Source organism: Haliotis asinina, chromosome 8 (assembly GCF_037392515.1).
Source record: "Haliotis asinina isolate JCU_RB_2024 chromosome 8, JCU_Hal_asi_v2, whole genome shotgun sequence".
Classification (NCBI taxonomy): Eukaryota; Metazoa; Mollusca; class Gastropoda; order Lepetellida; family Haliotidae; genus Haliotis; species Haliotis asinina.
Window position 1 is genome coordinate 3,246,149 of NC_090287.1, and position 14,610 is coordinate 3,260,758.

At 37.7% G+C, this 14,610-nt stretch overlaps 2 protein-coding genes across 3 annotated transcripts in view; one reads left to right on the top strand and one right to left on the bottom strand.

The window, feature by feature from the left end:
• Nucleotides 1–6,124, top strand: part of LOC137293758 (sodium/calcium exchanger 3-like) — a 100,678-nt gene extending 94,554 nt beyond the window's left edge. For both annotated transcript variants that reach the window (XM_067824471.1, XM_067824472.1), the window contains one exon: nucleotides 1–6,124. In XM_067824471.1, the coding sequence (XP_067680572.1) occupies nucleotides 1–377 (377 nt within the window). In that variant the 3' untranslated portion in view covers nucleotides 378–6,124.
• The window catches only part of LOC137293760 (trans-L-3-hydroxyproline dehydratase-like), a 22,107-nt gene continuing 13,568 nt past the window's right edge, over nucleotides 6,072–14,610 (bottom strand). The window contains exons 2-5 of the mRNA XM_067824473.1: nucleotides 8,772–9,291; nucleotides 7,904–8,056; nucleotides 7,574–7,713; nucleotides 6,072–6,674 (exon numbers count right to left, since the gene is read on the bottom strand). Of these exons, the coding sequence (XP_067680574.1) occupies nucleotides 6,411–6,674; nucleotides 7,574–7,713; nucleotides 7,904–8,056; nucleotides 8,772–9,276 (1,062 nt within the window). The 5' untranslated portion in view covers nucleotides 9,277–9,291 and the 3' untranslated portion in view covers nucleotides 6,072–6,410. The remainder of the gene's footprint in view (nucleotides 6,675–7,573; nucleotides 7,714–7,903; nucleotides 8,057–8,771; nucleotides 9,292–14,610) is intronic.

Genomic DNA, 14,610 nt, shown 5'->3' on the forward strand with positions numbered 1-14,610 from the left:
ATACATTTGCCAGCAAAGTTGCAGCCGTCAATGACAAATATGCTGATTCCTCTGTGGGCAACGTGACTGGAAGTAATGCTGTTAACGTGTTTCTTGGTATTGGAATTGCATGGACAATAGCAGCTGTTTACTGGGCGATAAAAGGAGAAGATTTCAAAGTAGATCCAGGCTCCCTAGCAGTCTCAGTCACTGTATTCTGCTGTCTGGCAGCTGTTGCTATTATTGTCCTTGTTGTGAGAAGACAACCATTTATTGGAGGAGAACTTGGCGGGCCAGCAAAATTCAAATATCCAACAGCTTTCTTTCTCATATCTCTATGGCTGATCTATCTTCTTATATCATCATTTGTTGCCTACTGCTACATCCCTAACTTCTAAGTCTCCTATAAATCCAAATGTCCTGACAGACTCCTTGCCCCTAACATGGCGGCTGAGCCAAGTGACTGATTGTATTTCATGTAACTGGAGAGTGCGTGTCAAAAAGGTTGGCTGCCCTAGATCACTTGATCTCAATGAACAAGGCCTGTCAATCAATCGATCATGGAGTTCCGAAAATGAAAGATTTTAGGTTCAGAGGTGTTTTCAATTTCTCAAGGACTAAAGAGACCAAAGTATATATGGTAAATGATGAATGAATGAAGCTGTGAATTGTTCTGTTAGAAACAAGGAATTCTTTTTCATTCCTGCATGAAAAGTTTGAGTTGACAGGTCTGAAAACTGCATTGGTGGCAGCACTGAATGGTCATGTTGGACATCCCCAAAATTGTTAAAGTCTCAATGAATTTCATGTGAGCACAGGCTGGAGTGTAGTCCTCTCAAAGTGAAATGCAGATCTTTGTCTGCTCCAGTACTGAAAAGGGAAAGAGTGGAAGCTAACCTGAAGATCACGGAATAGTATATTTGGCATCACCATGAGAACTGTTTGGTGATGACAATATGGCATCCAGGAAAGAGGGTGACTTGTCCCGAAGAATGTGTGGATCAAGAATTTCATAGACATAGGGCAAGTGTTTCCATGTCAAGCCGAGGGAACAATTCCTTTGTGCTAGCAGAGCTGAGTGGTGATTCTGAAAGAAAAAATGTTTTAGAGCTGTAGATTTATCTGTACATAGATCTATATTTATGTATGGTATGCCATTTGCAAAAAAGTGGTTTTACATTATTCTAGAGTCACATCATGATGAACAAGATTCGGCTAGGTGGGTTATCTCCCTTTACATTACCTCAGCTGTGGAAGTTGGCCTACATATCGACACCACATGCCTCTTATTAAAGACAGCTGTTGCCTGTTGGATGTGTCACTGCCTTTACTGCATTTGACCATAATATACAAGGTGACAGAGGAGTGTAAAGTGAGAAACCACCTACTTCAGTAAAACTAAGCCATATATACATTGTGGTTCCCTAATGAGTGCAATCCTATCCAGTTTTGTTTCTATTTATATGTGAAGCATATTTTTTACTTTTGTTTCCAAGTATTTATACAACTATTTATCTATTTACCCTGTATTGACAGTGATATTTATAGGTGGTACCATGCCTGTACTAGTTCCCATATTAATATAAAATGTAAAATGTGCAAAAAGAGAATTTAGTCCTTCCAACTTAAGATCACATTGTTTCACGTCCATTATTAATTCCAAGCTCATATCCCATTTTGAAGTTGTACAATTGTCCATATTAAGACACGTTGCCCATGAAAGTACTCATGGACGCATTTCATTTTTTTCACAATTCTCACTTTTAGACGAATGTACAGAAACATGATAAAAAAAATACTTCATTTTAAGATTTTTAACCCATTTAATGTTATTGAATGAATCTTTCCAATTTGATGGTAGGATGTGATTTGTCCAAACATTGTTGTTTTCCCCATAGTTTGTTTGAACTCGTGTGATTGCCTGAGGATGTTTACTTATCACTTCTACCTACCTTGTTTGGCTTCTCACGTACAAAGTATAGTGAGGCCTCAATTTTCAAGTGCTGAGAAAGCACTGAGCTCCACACAAAAGACTGTGATGTTTATAGTTGTAAATAAGTTCACTTGATTGGTGGTAATGGTACAAACCCAACACCACTTCCTGTTTATCTTGTTTACCCGGAAAATGTCTCATTTAAGTCCATTGTTTTCGTTTTACAGATCTTTTTATGAAGCTTCACAACCCTCAATTCTGTTTTATTCAATCATTACGTGTATGAAGAATGTAGTTTAGTTTCCAACCATTTTGATTGTTTGCAGTAGCTCCCTGTGCACATTCCCTACCTCAGTAACCAATGACGATACATACTTATTTCCCTTTAGATTGTGCCATCTTCTTTGTAAAATGCTTGGGGAGTTGTCAGCTACTTTATACCTTTACTACACATAATGAAGGGCTACCTTTTCACAACAATAAAGCTCAGTTTGATGTTTCAATTGTATTTTTTTCAAAATAATTTTTGTAAATTTTATGTTTGTTTGTCTCCTATTTTAATGGTATCTTGCAGATATTTTCACTTTTTGATGTTTTTGATTTAACACTACAGGGATCTTAAGTATTCATGGCAGTCCATTGAACCTTATTACAATTAGGTTTTTGTTGGGAGTGTTTTGTTTGTCAAAGTATTTTCATGAGAATGTATAGTGTTCTCAACTTAGCATGCATTTGTTAGGATTTATCCATCCCAGGATTAAAGTTTTCCCTCTTGCAGAATTTTGCTGGTCTATTATCAGTATTTATATAATTACCACTTGGTATTTGCAAGGGAACATGAAGCGATAGTGCTATAGGTTGTATAGCTATCAAATCTTAGTTTCCAGGGAGCAAGTAAATGTTGGAATGTTGCAGATCAAATGAAATATCTTTTTTCCCTTAAATCAATGTGTGTATTCTCACCTTGAGTAAACATCCTATAAAGTGTTTCTCTTCATCATCATAACGTATTAGTCAAAAACTTAGTAGGACATAACTTTTGAGAAATTATTGAATTGCACCAGAAAATTTTGAAATAGATGTACCATGTTAATTGAATTCTATTTTCATTTGGTTATCTTTAGACATATTTAGTTTGATAACTCATCTCTTTTTGAGTGGACATATTTAGGACAGGTACAAATTATTATAGATGTGACTAATTTAAGTACAAGAAACAGGATAAGAAGGATAATGTAGTTTCTTCTTTCAACATGCTTACTTATTTCACGTGTGCTTTTTCTGAAAATCAGTTATGGGGATCATTTTAACATTGTAAACATTTTGTACTTGATGTCCATGTAGTGATTCTAATCCATTTGTCAATGATCTCAGTTTGCTCGTCATGTATAAGGTCTTAGTCTGTTAAATGTCTGTTTGGATTCTAGGGAAGGAAGTAAGGAAGGTTTGTGCAATGTACCAGGCAGATGGGATAGCAGTAATATTGAAACACTAAGGAAGTAAAGAAGAAATGAGATATCTTTTGTAAGTTCCTTCTGTTTCACATAATGATTATGTCTTTGCATTTATTTATACGATTTGGTAGCTATTCTTAGTGTATGTTTCAGGAGAATGTAATTTATGGATCATGCAAATATAGGTACTGCTAAGAGTTGCTCTTCAGACCAAAAAATGTTTTATCTACACTGATTTTATGATTTTGCATTATTCTTCAGCATTATGAATTCTGCTTTGCTGTGGCAACATGTACAGTAGCAGTGAACTCTAGATCCTCAGAGTAGGTATAACAATTGTGAAGTATGTTTTCTGGGTTTTTAAGCTGCATTAAGCAACAGATCTTCTAAAGAGATTACCCATTTTCTCACATTTTCAAGAAATCGACTTGTGTGGCTTTAGAAATACGAGAAAACTTTCATAGATGGTATTTTGTTTGCATTTTCCGCCTCAATTGTACATATGTTACATAGACCACCCATAGTAAATATTTCTGTCTCAGAAAAGATTGTTATGAACACTTGTTATGTATTCAAATGCAACAATGTGAATTTGTGCACTTTAAGTCTTCTTTGTCTCCTTTACAGTTAAATTGTTTTTGTACATATGTAACATAGTTTGTGAGTATTGTCATGGTAGATTATATTGTAGGAATCACGGTGATGCTCACAAATTGCGAAATGAATTGGGACATAAGATACCATAAGGATATTATCAAGCATTCTTCATGTGTTCATTTGATAAATTATATGACTTTTTCAGGGTAAAGGTTGTTAAAATACTTATTCCATTTAACAAATGTAAGAGAAAACATTTGCAAAGGGTTTTCGTCTGAACAGAGATGCAAGTTGTTATTTGGCTTTGTGATTCAGCTTTAAGAAGACTTGGTAGAAAAGTATCTTGTTGTGCCTCAGTATTAACAGAATCTTTGTAAGTACTTAAGTTTTTTATACACAAAGCTATGGTATAGAAATTACACTACTTTCACTGTCACCTATTTCTTGCACAATACCAGTTAGGGTTCACACAATTCACTTGTTTCGTTTAATTAAATTGTTTGAGAAACTTTAGCAGTATGGATTAAAGTAAAATACCTCACCTGTTTTCATTGAGCCATCATTCTGTTCACAAACTCAACTGTTGTGCCCACACAGCACTTTAAATATGTTCACATAAAATTGCTTAAATCAAAATTTAATTTCTCACTTTTAACTTGATAAGTTATATTGTAAAAATTCAATCTATGCAAACATGCTATATACTTTGACAAAGAACCATGAGTGAATTGTTTTACACTCTGACAGATATGATAGGCCTAGAAAGATAGTGCAGTGAGTATGTTTCAAGTGTCTTTGTCTTATGGGTCTTAAGCAATAAGGCAAACCAGTATTTCTTCTTGTTGTCAAATTTACTTTAAGTGAAACTGCAGATTGCATCTGAAAACATTTCTCGTGCATGCTGTTTCATGTACAGCATTTCTTTCTGCTTACATTGCTGAAATTAGATGTAGGCAGATGAAATCAAACTTGTTTTTCTTCTTAAGGCAGACATGTAGAAATATGTGATACTATAGAGACCCATTGGGACCTTTGTTATTGTTGCTCTTTAATGTGATAATGTAATGATGGATTGATGACAAACCAATGAAAACTGTGTATTGTTATGAACATTTATGTATGCTTATTAACTGAGCACAAATTTTATGAAATGTTTTCTGCACAAGAAGAAATATATTCTAGCTATCGAGAATACATAGATTGTTAGAACTGATTTTTTTCTGTAGAGTTTATATATTGTCAGTTATAGCATTCATAATATAAATTGCAGCCCATCTCTCTTTTCGAAGTATATCTGATGGCCATGGTAATTAACTGTAAATTACAAACACTTGTTTATGGAAAACATGAAAAATGATATCATGGAGTAATTTACTGACAGCATCACCATCCCAACATATCCTTTTCAGTAGAAGCAAAATCGGCATAAAATTGTTACTATATTATGGGTTTAAGTTAGGTTAAACATATTTATGATATATTTCGTACTGTCTTTGTTGGAATTAATTAAACATGTTTTTGGATGTGACTGAAAGAGCCATATTCAGCTTTAGCAAAGTGAATGCCAAGTAAAGGCATTATTAAGTGAACACTATCTGTCATTGTTTTGGGGGTTGCAAGTCTGAAGACTCAAATTGCGGTTGTCGGCACAGATGACTAGAAGATGTAACCATATAATTCAGGTTTCTGTATATATTGCTTACTTATCATAAAGTAGAAATCTGAACTTTCCATAAATGTTGCAGTGTCTAAGCAATGTAATATCTGCACAGTGAGATAATGCCAAAGGACATATTAAGGAAGGAAATTTACTTTGCCATTAATCTTTTTGTAGACAATGTCTCTGAAGGTATGTTAATCAATTTCAACTGTATCTTTTGGGTAAGCAGCAAATAAGGTATGTTTTGTAATTTAAACATGATAGATGATGTGTAATTGCTGCAAGGTCATTTATTATCTGTGTCGACAATGATGCCAGCGAACAGCAACCATCCATCCCAAGGACAGGTGCTTGAATCTCTCCTTACCTCACAGTCGTTTTGTCTCTGCCTCCCATTCCATCAATGTTTACCATGGATAGGTATTGTGGTGTTTGGTAATCCAAATTATTAACAAGTCTGATATTGTTTTTATTGTCTTTTGAATAAAGGGTTGAAAGCTTTCCTGTCTCTCTTACTTTTAAACATTTGGTATACAATGAAGTCTGACATGGACAATTGGTTCAGTGTGTTTACAAGAGGTAGACACCTGTTATTAATTATAGTGAACTATTATTAATGAACCTAGAACAGAGTGGTTTTTGCCAAGATACAACTCCTCAGCTCCTTATGAGGTACCTGACATATTTGAGTCATAGAGTGTCCATTTATGTCATAGCAGCTATTGATACTGTTCTTCTGGTGCATTGATACTTTGCCTCTGTATAAGCACACTATAGCCATAGTGTCCTACAGCACCAGGAATCCATGGCCAAGTGTGTCCTCTCTCTCCAAGCTGAATGTGTTGGACCCCGTGTAGTAAGCTTTTCCACCAACTTCCACCACAACGGCCTTGAATTGCCCACAGGTCACTTCCTGTACAGCTTTCCCAGTAAAGATGCTACCTGTGGCCCCACTCTCAAAGGTGCGACTCTGACCTAGACCAATGTGACCTTTGAAGTACTGGAGAGCAATTCGTGCAGTAGCCCCTGACCCACATGGAGAACGGTCAACCTGAGGTGAAATAAATGAAATGTTGATTTAAGTTCTTTGAGGAGTGTTTTAGAAATTATAAAGATAAAGTGTTTTAGAAATGATATAGATAAAGGAAAACCGACTTTTATGGATAATCGAAGTGGGTAAAGACGCAAACAATATATATATATATATATATATATATATATATATATATATATATATATATATATATATATATATATATAACAGCATTAAATCCGAAAATCCATTGGACTATATGTAACTGCAATCAGATCGGACATAATCCTATTGGACGCTAATGCAGCTCCTCACCGTGCCATGTTGTCTTTTACAGCAGGGGATCATTGTGGCACATGACAGTGGACTATGGACTTTTCTCCTTTTATCGCTATTTTAACAGACGCGCACACGTTGATTTATTATCATTTTAGAGGGAATGGTGATCCCTGGCAAATGTTGAGTAAACCAATGAGTAAACCAAACCAATACAGTTTCAACTCGGAGGCAGACTGAAACGAAGAACTGGCACCATCCAGTGTGTCTGCTATAAAATGTCATTTCAAAACGAATGGGAATTTGGTCGGAAAGACCCACTGAAGAAACTACGATAGTGTTAGCTGGTTAGTGTTTTCTGTTTATGCAGTGAAGTACATTAGGACCAACGGCACAAGGCAAAGGATCAGCCTTGCGAGTGAGTGTATATGCCGGTGTATGTTCATCTTTGTGGTAAACATATCTGATCTGTGACAATCACTCCACAGGTTCACGTTGGGCCAATATACATTAAAAACAGATGGAAATCGATATTACCATCCCATTGGTTAGGTCTTCCCCAGTCCCGATTTCAGCAGAACCCCATGGAACTGAACTTATAGTCTGAAAGTTAAGTTATAAGTGAACCCATCACATCTAACCTGTCTGTTACCGAAGACGCACACGTTGGCGGTGGCGTTGCTGGAGAAGGCATCTTTGCCGTCGGTGATGATGGTGCCGTACAAGAACGCCAGGTCGTCACTGTCGGGATGGGAGATTGTCAGCTTCGACTTCACTGCCTCTTTGTGGAGAACATTAGTTTATTTTGTAAAAATGTTAACAAATCTATTCATTAAGTAACAGTCACCTCTGTTTTCTAGTAGATCTGACGTCGCTGTGGGAGTTACTGTATGACCTGGTTCTCGGCATTAATAGAATAAATGGCGCACATTCTTTGAATTGAACACTTTATAAGATAGACCCCCACATACCAGAGACAGCGTGAGCTGCTTCCGCCACAGCTCGCATTGGTGAGGACTTCAAGGCAACGCCGACGTTACTGTCGGTGACGAAGGCGTAGAAAGCACCCCCGTAACTAACATCCACAGTCTGCACTGGATACCCAGGAACGTCAACCGTGAGACCTGGTAAAGGACTATTACGTGTAAAGAGAAGTATCATAAATTGGACATGGTTTATGTATTGAAATGCTGTGGTGTTTTGAAGGTGTTGAGCTTCATTGCAATCGGTCCCTTCAGTGTGATCGAATGAGGTGAATTTTCCTTTCAGCAAATCAACATCTAGACTTAGAATTAGCGAACCAATCAGACCAGTTTATGTGATTTCTATTTCTCGAAAAGAACTGAAAGAGACAACCAATGTGTATAAATAATTGGAACCACGTATATCTCTGTGATGGAAATACGTTTCTCAAATTCGTGTTGTGGTTGTTGTGGTCCATTTAGTAAACTATAGCACATTTTTCACTTATTACTTTAAGTCAAAATGTATGCCTACAAAGAGGATGCAAACAATATGTTTCTATTTTTAGCATGAATTAGGTGTAACATGTATTGTATCTAGTACTGCGTATTTAAATCAAGTCAAGGACCCCCCAAACCACCCCATGTTTTATCAAACAAGTGCAAAAGCAGTTAACGAGAACTTGTCAGTCATACTGTTCTGTCTCATCACTGTCCCCTTTCCTGCTGTACAAAAACAATACATGTAGTAAGTCTTAGGCCCTGAATCTCCCATCTCAGTGGGGCTCCATTTCAGCGGAAATGGATATATTCTTTCCCTCAAAATTCTATGTTGTCAATGATTAGACGTTAGCTTATAGTCCCAGTTCAATTATACCTGCGGCAAACAGAAACGATGGCACGCTCTTGAATCTGACCGCCCCTGTTCTCCCATTGTCACAGTTAGACCCCCCGGGCTGGTACTCCACAAAGGCCTCCACTAGCCCACAAGGACACTGTATTCCCACCCTAGTCTCCGGACTGGTAGGGTTCTTCACGAAACCATGGTCAACAGCATATCTCCCCAATGCAATGACGGCGTGGCCACACATGGTGCTATAGCCTTCGTTGTGCATGAAGATGGCTCCAATGTCTGCTCCCTCTACGTCCGGGGTCACCAGAACGACCCCGTACATGTCAAAATGGCCCCTAGGTTCAAACATCAAAAGTTTGCGATAATGGTCAAAATGTTTCTTAAGATACTTCCTCTTGTCCAGTATGGTTGTTCCTTTGAGTTGTGGGAATCCAGAAGTGATGATCCTCAAGGGTTCCCCTGCAGTGTGCATTTCAATAGTGTTGATCTGCACCTCATCCTGAAAAGGTGACTGGGAAGACGATGCCATTCTGGGTGCAGAATACTGGATAAATATAAATTAAAACATAAAACATCTATTACCATGTCTGTGTTGCCGTTGAATATGCTATCGTTATGTAGCAGGATATATTGTATATTGTAATGTATTGTGTATTGAAGGATGCCTTTGGTGAAACTTTCAGGGGCTAGTGGCTGTATAGTTTAAGGGCGACGTGGGTCAACAAAATGCCCTCTTGCATCTAACACTCTGGCACGCAAGGTATAACATCGCCCATAAAATCTTGCACATAATGCCAAATCTGGGTCGTGTCCGAATGACCTCATTGCGAGTATTACGAAGAGCATTGTGAAAAGATGATCTAAGTGTGTACATAAGATTGTTGGTAGTGACAACATCCCAGAATTGTCGCCAACAAATAGATTGAAATAAAACAGTCTCAAAATCCTTAGGGCTGGGACGGAATTCTAATAAATCAACTTCGGTATAATGTAGTCCAAATCATCTTTGTATCTCATTCCCATGTCTTCAAACATCTACTGGAGCTATCATATGGAATGCACATACGTTTAGAAACGTATCCAACTTCAATATCTCATAAATAAAATCCATTCTGCATCCACCTGCACCTGCCTCTACAGCTACAACTGCTGCAGAGAGTAAAGATCATTGCCTCATGTCCGTGTCTCATCGAGTGCAAAGGTTCAGCCGTAAAAACTGAAGACCATATGTAGCAGCAAGAACACAAGACTTGAAACTCGCGCCACAGGTTTTAATAATTTTCGTTTCATCGTTGTACATAGTCGTTATACAATAACAGCATGGTGTTGAACAATTCATGCCGAGGTGGGGCGAGGTTCAAAAACTACAATAAAAACAAACAAAGAACCTCTGTACTACAGATCATATAAAAAATATCAAAATTCATATGCAAATGTTAACAAACCTTATTTAACATAATTTTACTTATTTAGGTCTTTAAACAACATTTCAAAACCATTTTACACATTTCATTTAGGCTTAGTCATGAAAATAATAAAAATAACAAAAACATACAAATCATACAAATTTGCCTTCAAATTACATATTTCACACCTGAAACATTTCTAAGACAATGATGGCAAATATTCATAACATCAAACATTTTTTGAAAGCAATTAAATAGGACAACTGATAAAATTTTACTCACATCTTGTGTAGCCACATGGACTTGGTAACCTTTTCAAAATGGTGTGACATTCTTGACTGTAAGGTGATATGCACTCAGGTATATGCACCTGGGGCAGATTGACATGCAAATTAGTTCACCTGACCTACTGTTTATAAACATTGCCATGTGCTTTTGTTATGATTATGCAGGTGGTGGCTTGATCACTGTTATTATTTGGAAATATGAATTTGGAAATGAAATATTTTGAATTTAACCTATTTTGTGATAATAAATGAAAACATAAATTTGTCAATAAATGAACTTAATGAGCATTTTTGCACAAAATTGAAAAATAATGATTATAGCCTTTACACCATACATAGCGGTAGTGAAATCGGCATCCAACAAGCTGCATCAGTGCGATCATTAGGTGGTTCTTTAGATGCGTCACGACATATGTGTGCAAGCAGAATGACGTTCTGACAGGAATGATCGGGTTATCGCTTAAAGTGTATTTGGTCCATCATATTCACGATTACATTGTGCTCAAAGGCAGGAGCCATGGAGGTGTGACAGGCGGAGAATGAGGACAAGGTGGGTTATAATTTTAAAGACGATATTGAGCAGCTAATCTCCGCATGTTCAAGGCAAGCGGAATTTTGCCGTAAGACCATAAGCATAACACTGGACATATTCCACATGCATTAACGATCTCAGTGACTACATGGTCCTTGCTCTTGTTTTTCGTATTTTGGAAGTATCTTGCAAATACATGTCATATACAAGGGTGGAGAGGCATTTCTGAACATTCAACTCGAATAGCTAAAGATGGAGTTACTGCTTTCGCCGCGGTGCATATTCTAGTTTTGGACTGATTACATTCAAGCTTATTTTGATGACAGCAAGACGCACACATAAACACATGACAACCATAGTCAAGTATAGCTAAGATCAAGGTCTTATAGAGCAATACCATAGTTGACTTATCAACACCCCGCTTATTTATGAAATACACTGTAATAGACTGATAATGATCTTGTGACATGTTATACAGTTGTGTTGAATGGTGTGACATGTTAATTTGTGTAACATTTGAACATGGAAATGGACCAATTTACGGTGAGATTGATATCATAACGGGTTTTACGTCGCCACTGATTTTGACTGGGATATCTTCAGTCCGCATTTTCTACCCCGAGAACTGAATTTAATTTGGCATTTTTAGATATGACCGGTCAAGTCCAGAATTATGTTTGAGGATTATCTGCGGGACCTCCAAGCCTTTGAATGTAAACAGAGAAGTTCTCAAGCAAGACAGGAACCTATTTTTAATATAGGTGAAAACATATATTCTATTGTGAACTTTCAGTTTCATAATTCATTGTTAAGGCAATTTAATTTGATAACTTAAATTGTGTAAAACATGTAATATATAACTGTCACCCTGGATTACTCTTCTTGATCAATGACTCTATTTGTAACGTTGACAAGGTTATTGTCATGCCTTGATAACCTATGAGAAAAATGACGGATTCATAACTAAATGGTGCACCAAAATGCAGCTGTTCACATGCATGCATGATATATGTACATGGTTTTGAGCGATTTGATGCAGGACCCTCTCGTAGTCCATCTGCATAGGGTTTGCAGTTGGTTTCCCCAAGGTAACGGGGAAAATCATCTAACCTTGCATACATTCATGATATTATAGTGAGTGCTTTGGATGAGTGTAAACTTTCGATTTCGATCGGTAGAACAGTAAACGCTGTAACGCACTATCATGAGATATACAGCGTGCTCGTAGTAATTAATGTTCCATCTATTCTTATTCATTCTGGCATTCATGTAGTTACATTAATTTCTAAACTTACATTTCCCATAGCTTTGTATTTAAAAGTGGAAGATAGCAGGGATAGATAGCTAGACTAAACAGCGAGATTACAGCTGCTACGTAACAATGGTAACTGCGATCTGTCATGTAAGGACGTAAAGTATTCCTAGTGGATTCGAACTGCATTCTAAGTATTCTGAACATATTCGAGAGCAAATAGAAAAGACACACCACATCAACACACCTGAGATTGTCTCGAATGCACCTGGAAAGATTCGGAATGTATCTCGATTGCTGCTTCAGGTGGAATGTTCTTCAACTGCACAGGAATATGTCCAGTAAAGTTGGAGTACAGCTTCAGTGTACCTAGAATACAGCCAGAACGTTCCGAATACAGCCAGAACGTTCCGAATGCCCTTCAAAGCTTCGAAGTTTGAAAAAATGCGGATGGAAACTTGAGCATATTTTTTTCTTGTTGATTCCCTTTGATTCCTGTCAATCCGAAATAAGTGTGAAGGAGCCTGTATACACGATGTACACCTTGGGCATTTATTAACTATGAGCATCCATGACCCCAGTAACTAAAGCGAAAGCTGTCATTAAACTGGCATATAGTATAGGCGTCTGGTGCACTAACAGGGACCCAGTGATTCCTGATCTGGGATTCGTGACCATGCGTTACCTATTTACTATCTATTTAAACTACATGACCGACCGCTAAAATCGAAGAGCATTTTAGATTGAAGTAGAATGATTGCATTGTTCAATTAGGGTAGGAAGGTTAGAAGAATTTAGAAGCACATTTAACCAAGTAAGTAAACAGTGACATACCTTCAAACACAAACAGAGAGGATCTCAGGCAGAACAGAAATAACCCCTGTGTTTAAACCCGAGATCTGTGCGAAGTTGAAAGCAAGTCGAAGCCCGCATGACGCACTGGTCATATTACGCAAGTTTGATATTATGCAAGTTTGATATTATGCAAGTTTGACAAAGCTGGGTAGCCAAAGCGGAGGAGAGATAGCTAACTGGAAAACACATTAGCTGCTGGAATGTTACAGTTCTGGTTGGTTCCTTTTGTTAATTATATTGGGTTGGTCAGCCGTGTCTAGATGGTCAATGCACCTCCGCAATCCACCACCTAGACTAACAGCTAGTCTCTGATATGAACATATTTTACTGAAAAAAAACGTTCATAGTGAAAAAAAAATAATATAATGAAAGGGAGCCCTGAGACTTTCTTCATTTTCTGAAGCTAAGGAAATCTAGACTTGCCACATTTTCTATTCTTGCGTGGGCTTTCTTGGATATATATACTTCAGGGTCTGTACGACAGACAATCCACCACCGTACAGGGGAATAACTGTACCGTGTTCATCCTACAAGGTTTAGTGTCGTGCGTTTATAACAGGCTGAACATGTGGAAACTAATGTACTACTAAGCTATGAGCATAATGGCTTCCAGATGAAAAGAAGTATAGCTGAGTACATATCTACCTCGACGTCACTTACTGAGACAAAAAGGGATGGGAAAACAGACATTTGCCGCCTTCATCGATCTCAAGAAAGTGTACGATTGTATTGACCTAAGTGTTCTTTGGGAAAAATTAAGCGACTTGTGTTTAGTTGGGAATACGTACCATGCAGTTGTGTCTCAACACAAAACCCTTCAGTCGTGTGTCAGAATAAAAGGTCTCAACCCAGCATATTTCAGTGTGAAGTGTTAAAAACCAAAAAGGTGTTTATTCTCTCCACCTTTATTTAACCTGGGTAATTAACGATTTGCTAATATACATCAACAGACTCGCCAATATCGGCGTGTGGATGTATTGTTTAACAAGTGCATTTTCTTTCATCAGCCTTTTTGTAATCAGTTCTTCAGTGTCTCCAGTCAGCGGAGAAGGTGCGCTAATATCAGTTTCAATGATCCTAGGTAATGATGTGGATCTGTTGATATCAGAAATGTACACTTGGAAAGCACCAGGTGCGCATGCGCAGTGCGTTGGTAAAGCTGCATGTTCTTCTGTAGAATGTCTGGACAACAAATCACAAAAGGAGAGTTCCCTTTAACGTTTTAATAACGGATATGACATAATACACAAGTGTGACTTAAGATGAAACCTGTTACATATATGTAGGTGAGATGGGGAGAGGATCGGGCAACATATCGAGTATGTGGTGATGTAACCTGGAAACGTTGTACAGTCTCTATCTAGTGCTTGGATAACTGCATGTATCCTATGTCGCATCCCCTACCCACATACACCCCACCTCCATCCAGTGGCGGAAACACCTCTGAAGAGAATGTAATGGGTTGAGTGGGTTTTGCTGCAAAGGCTGCTTGTTTGCCGCTCCCAGTCTCGAGAGCGCCCACTAGTTATGA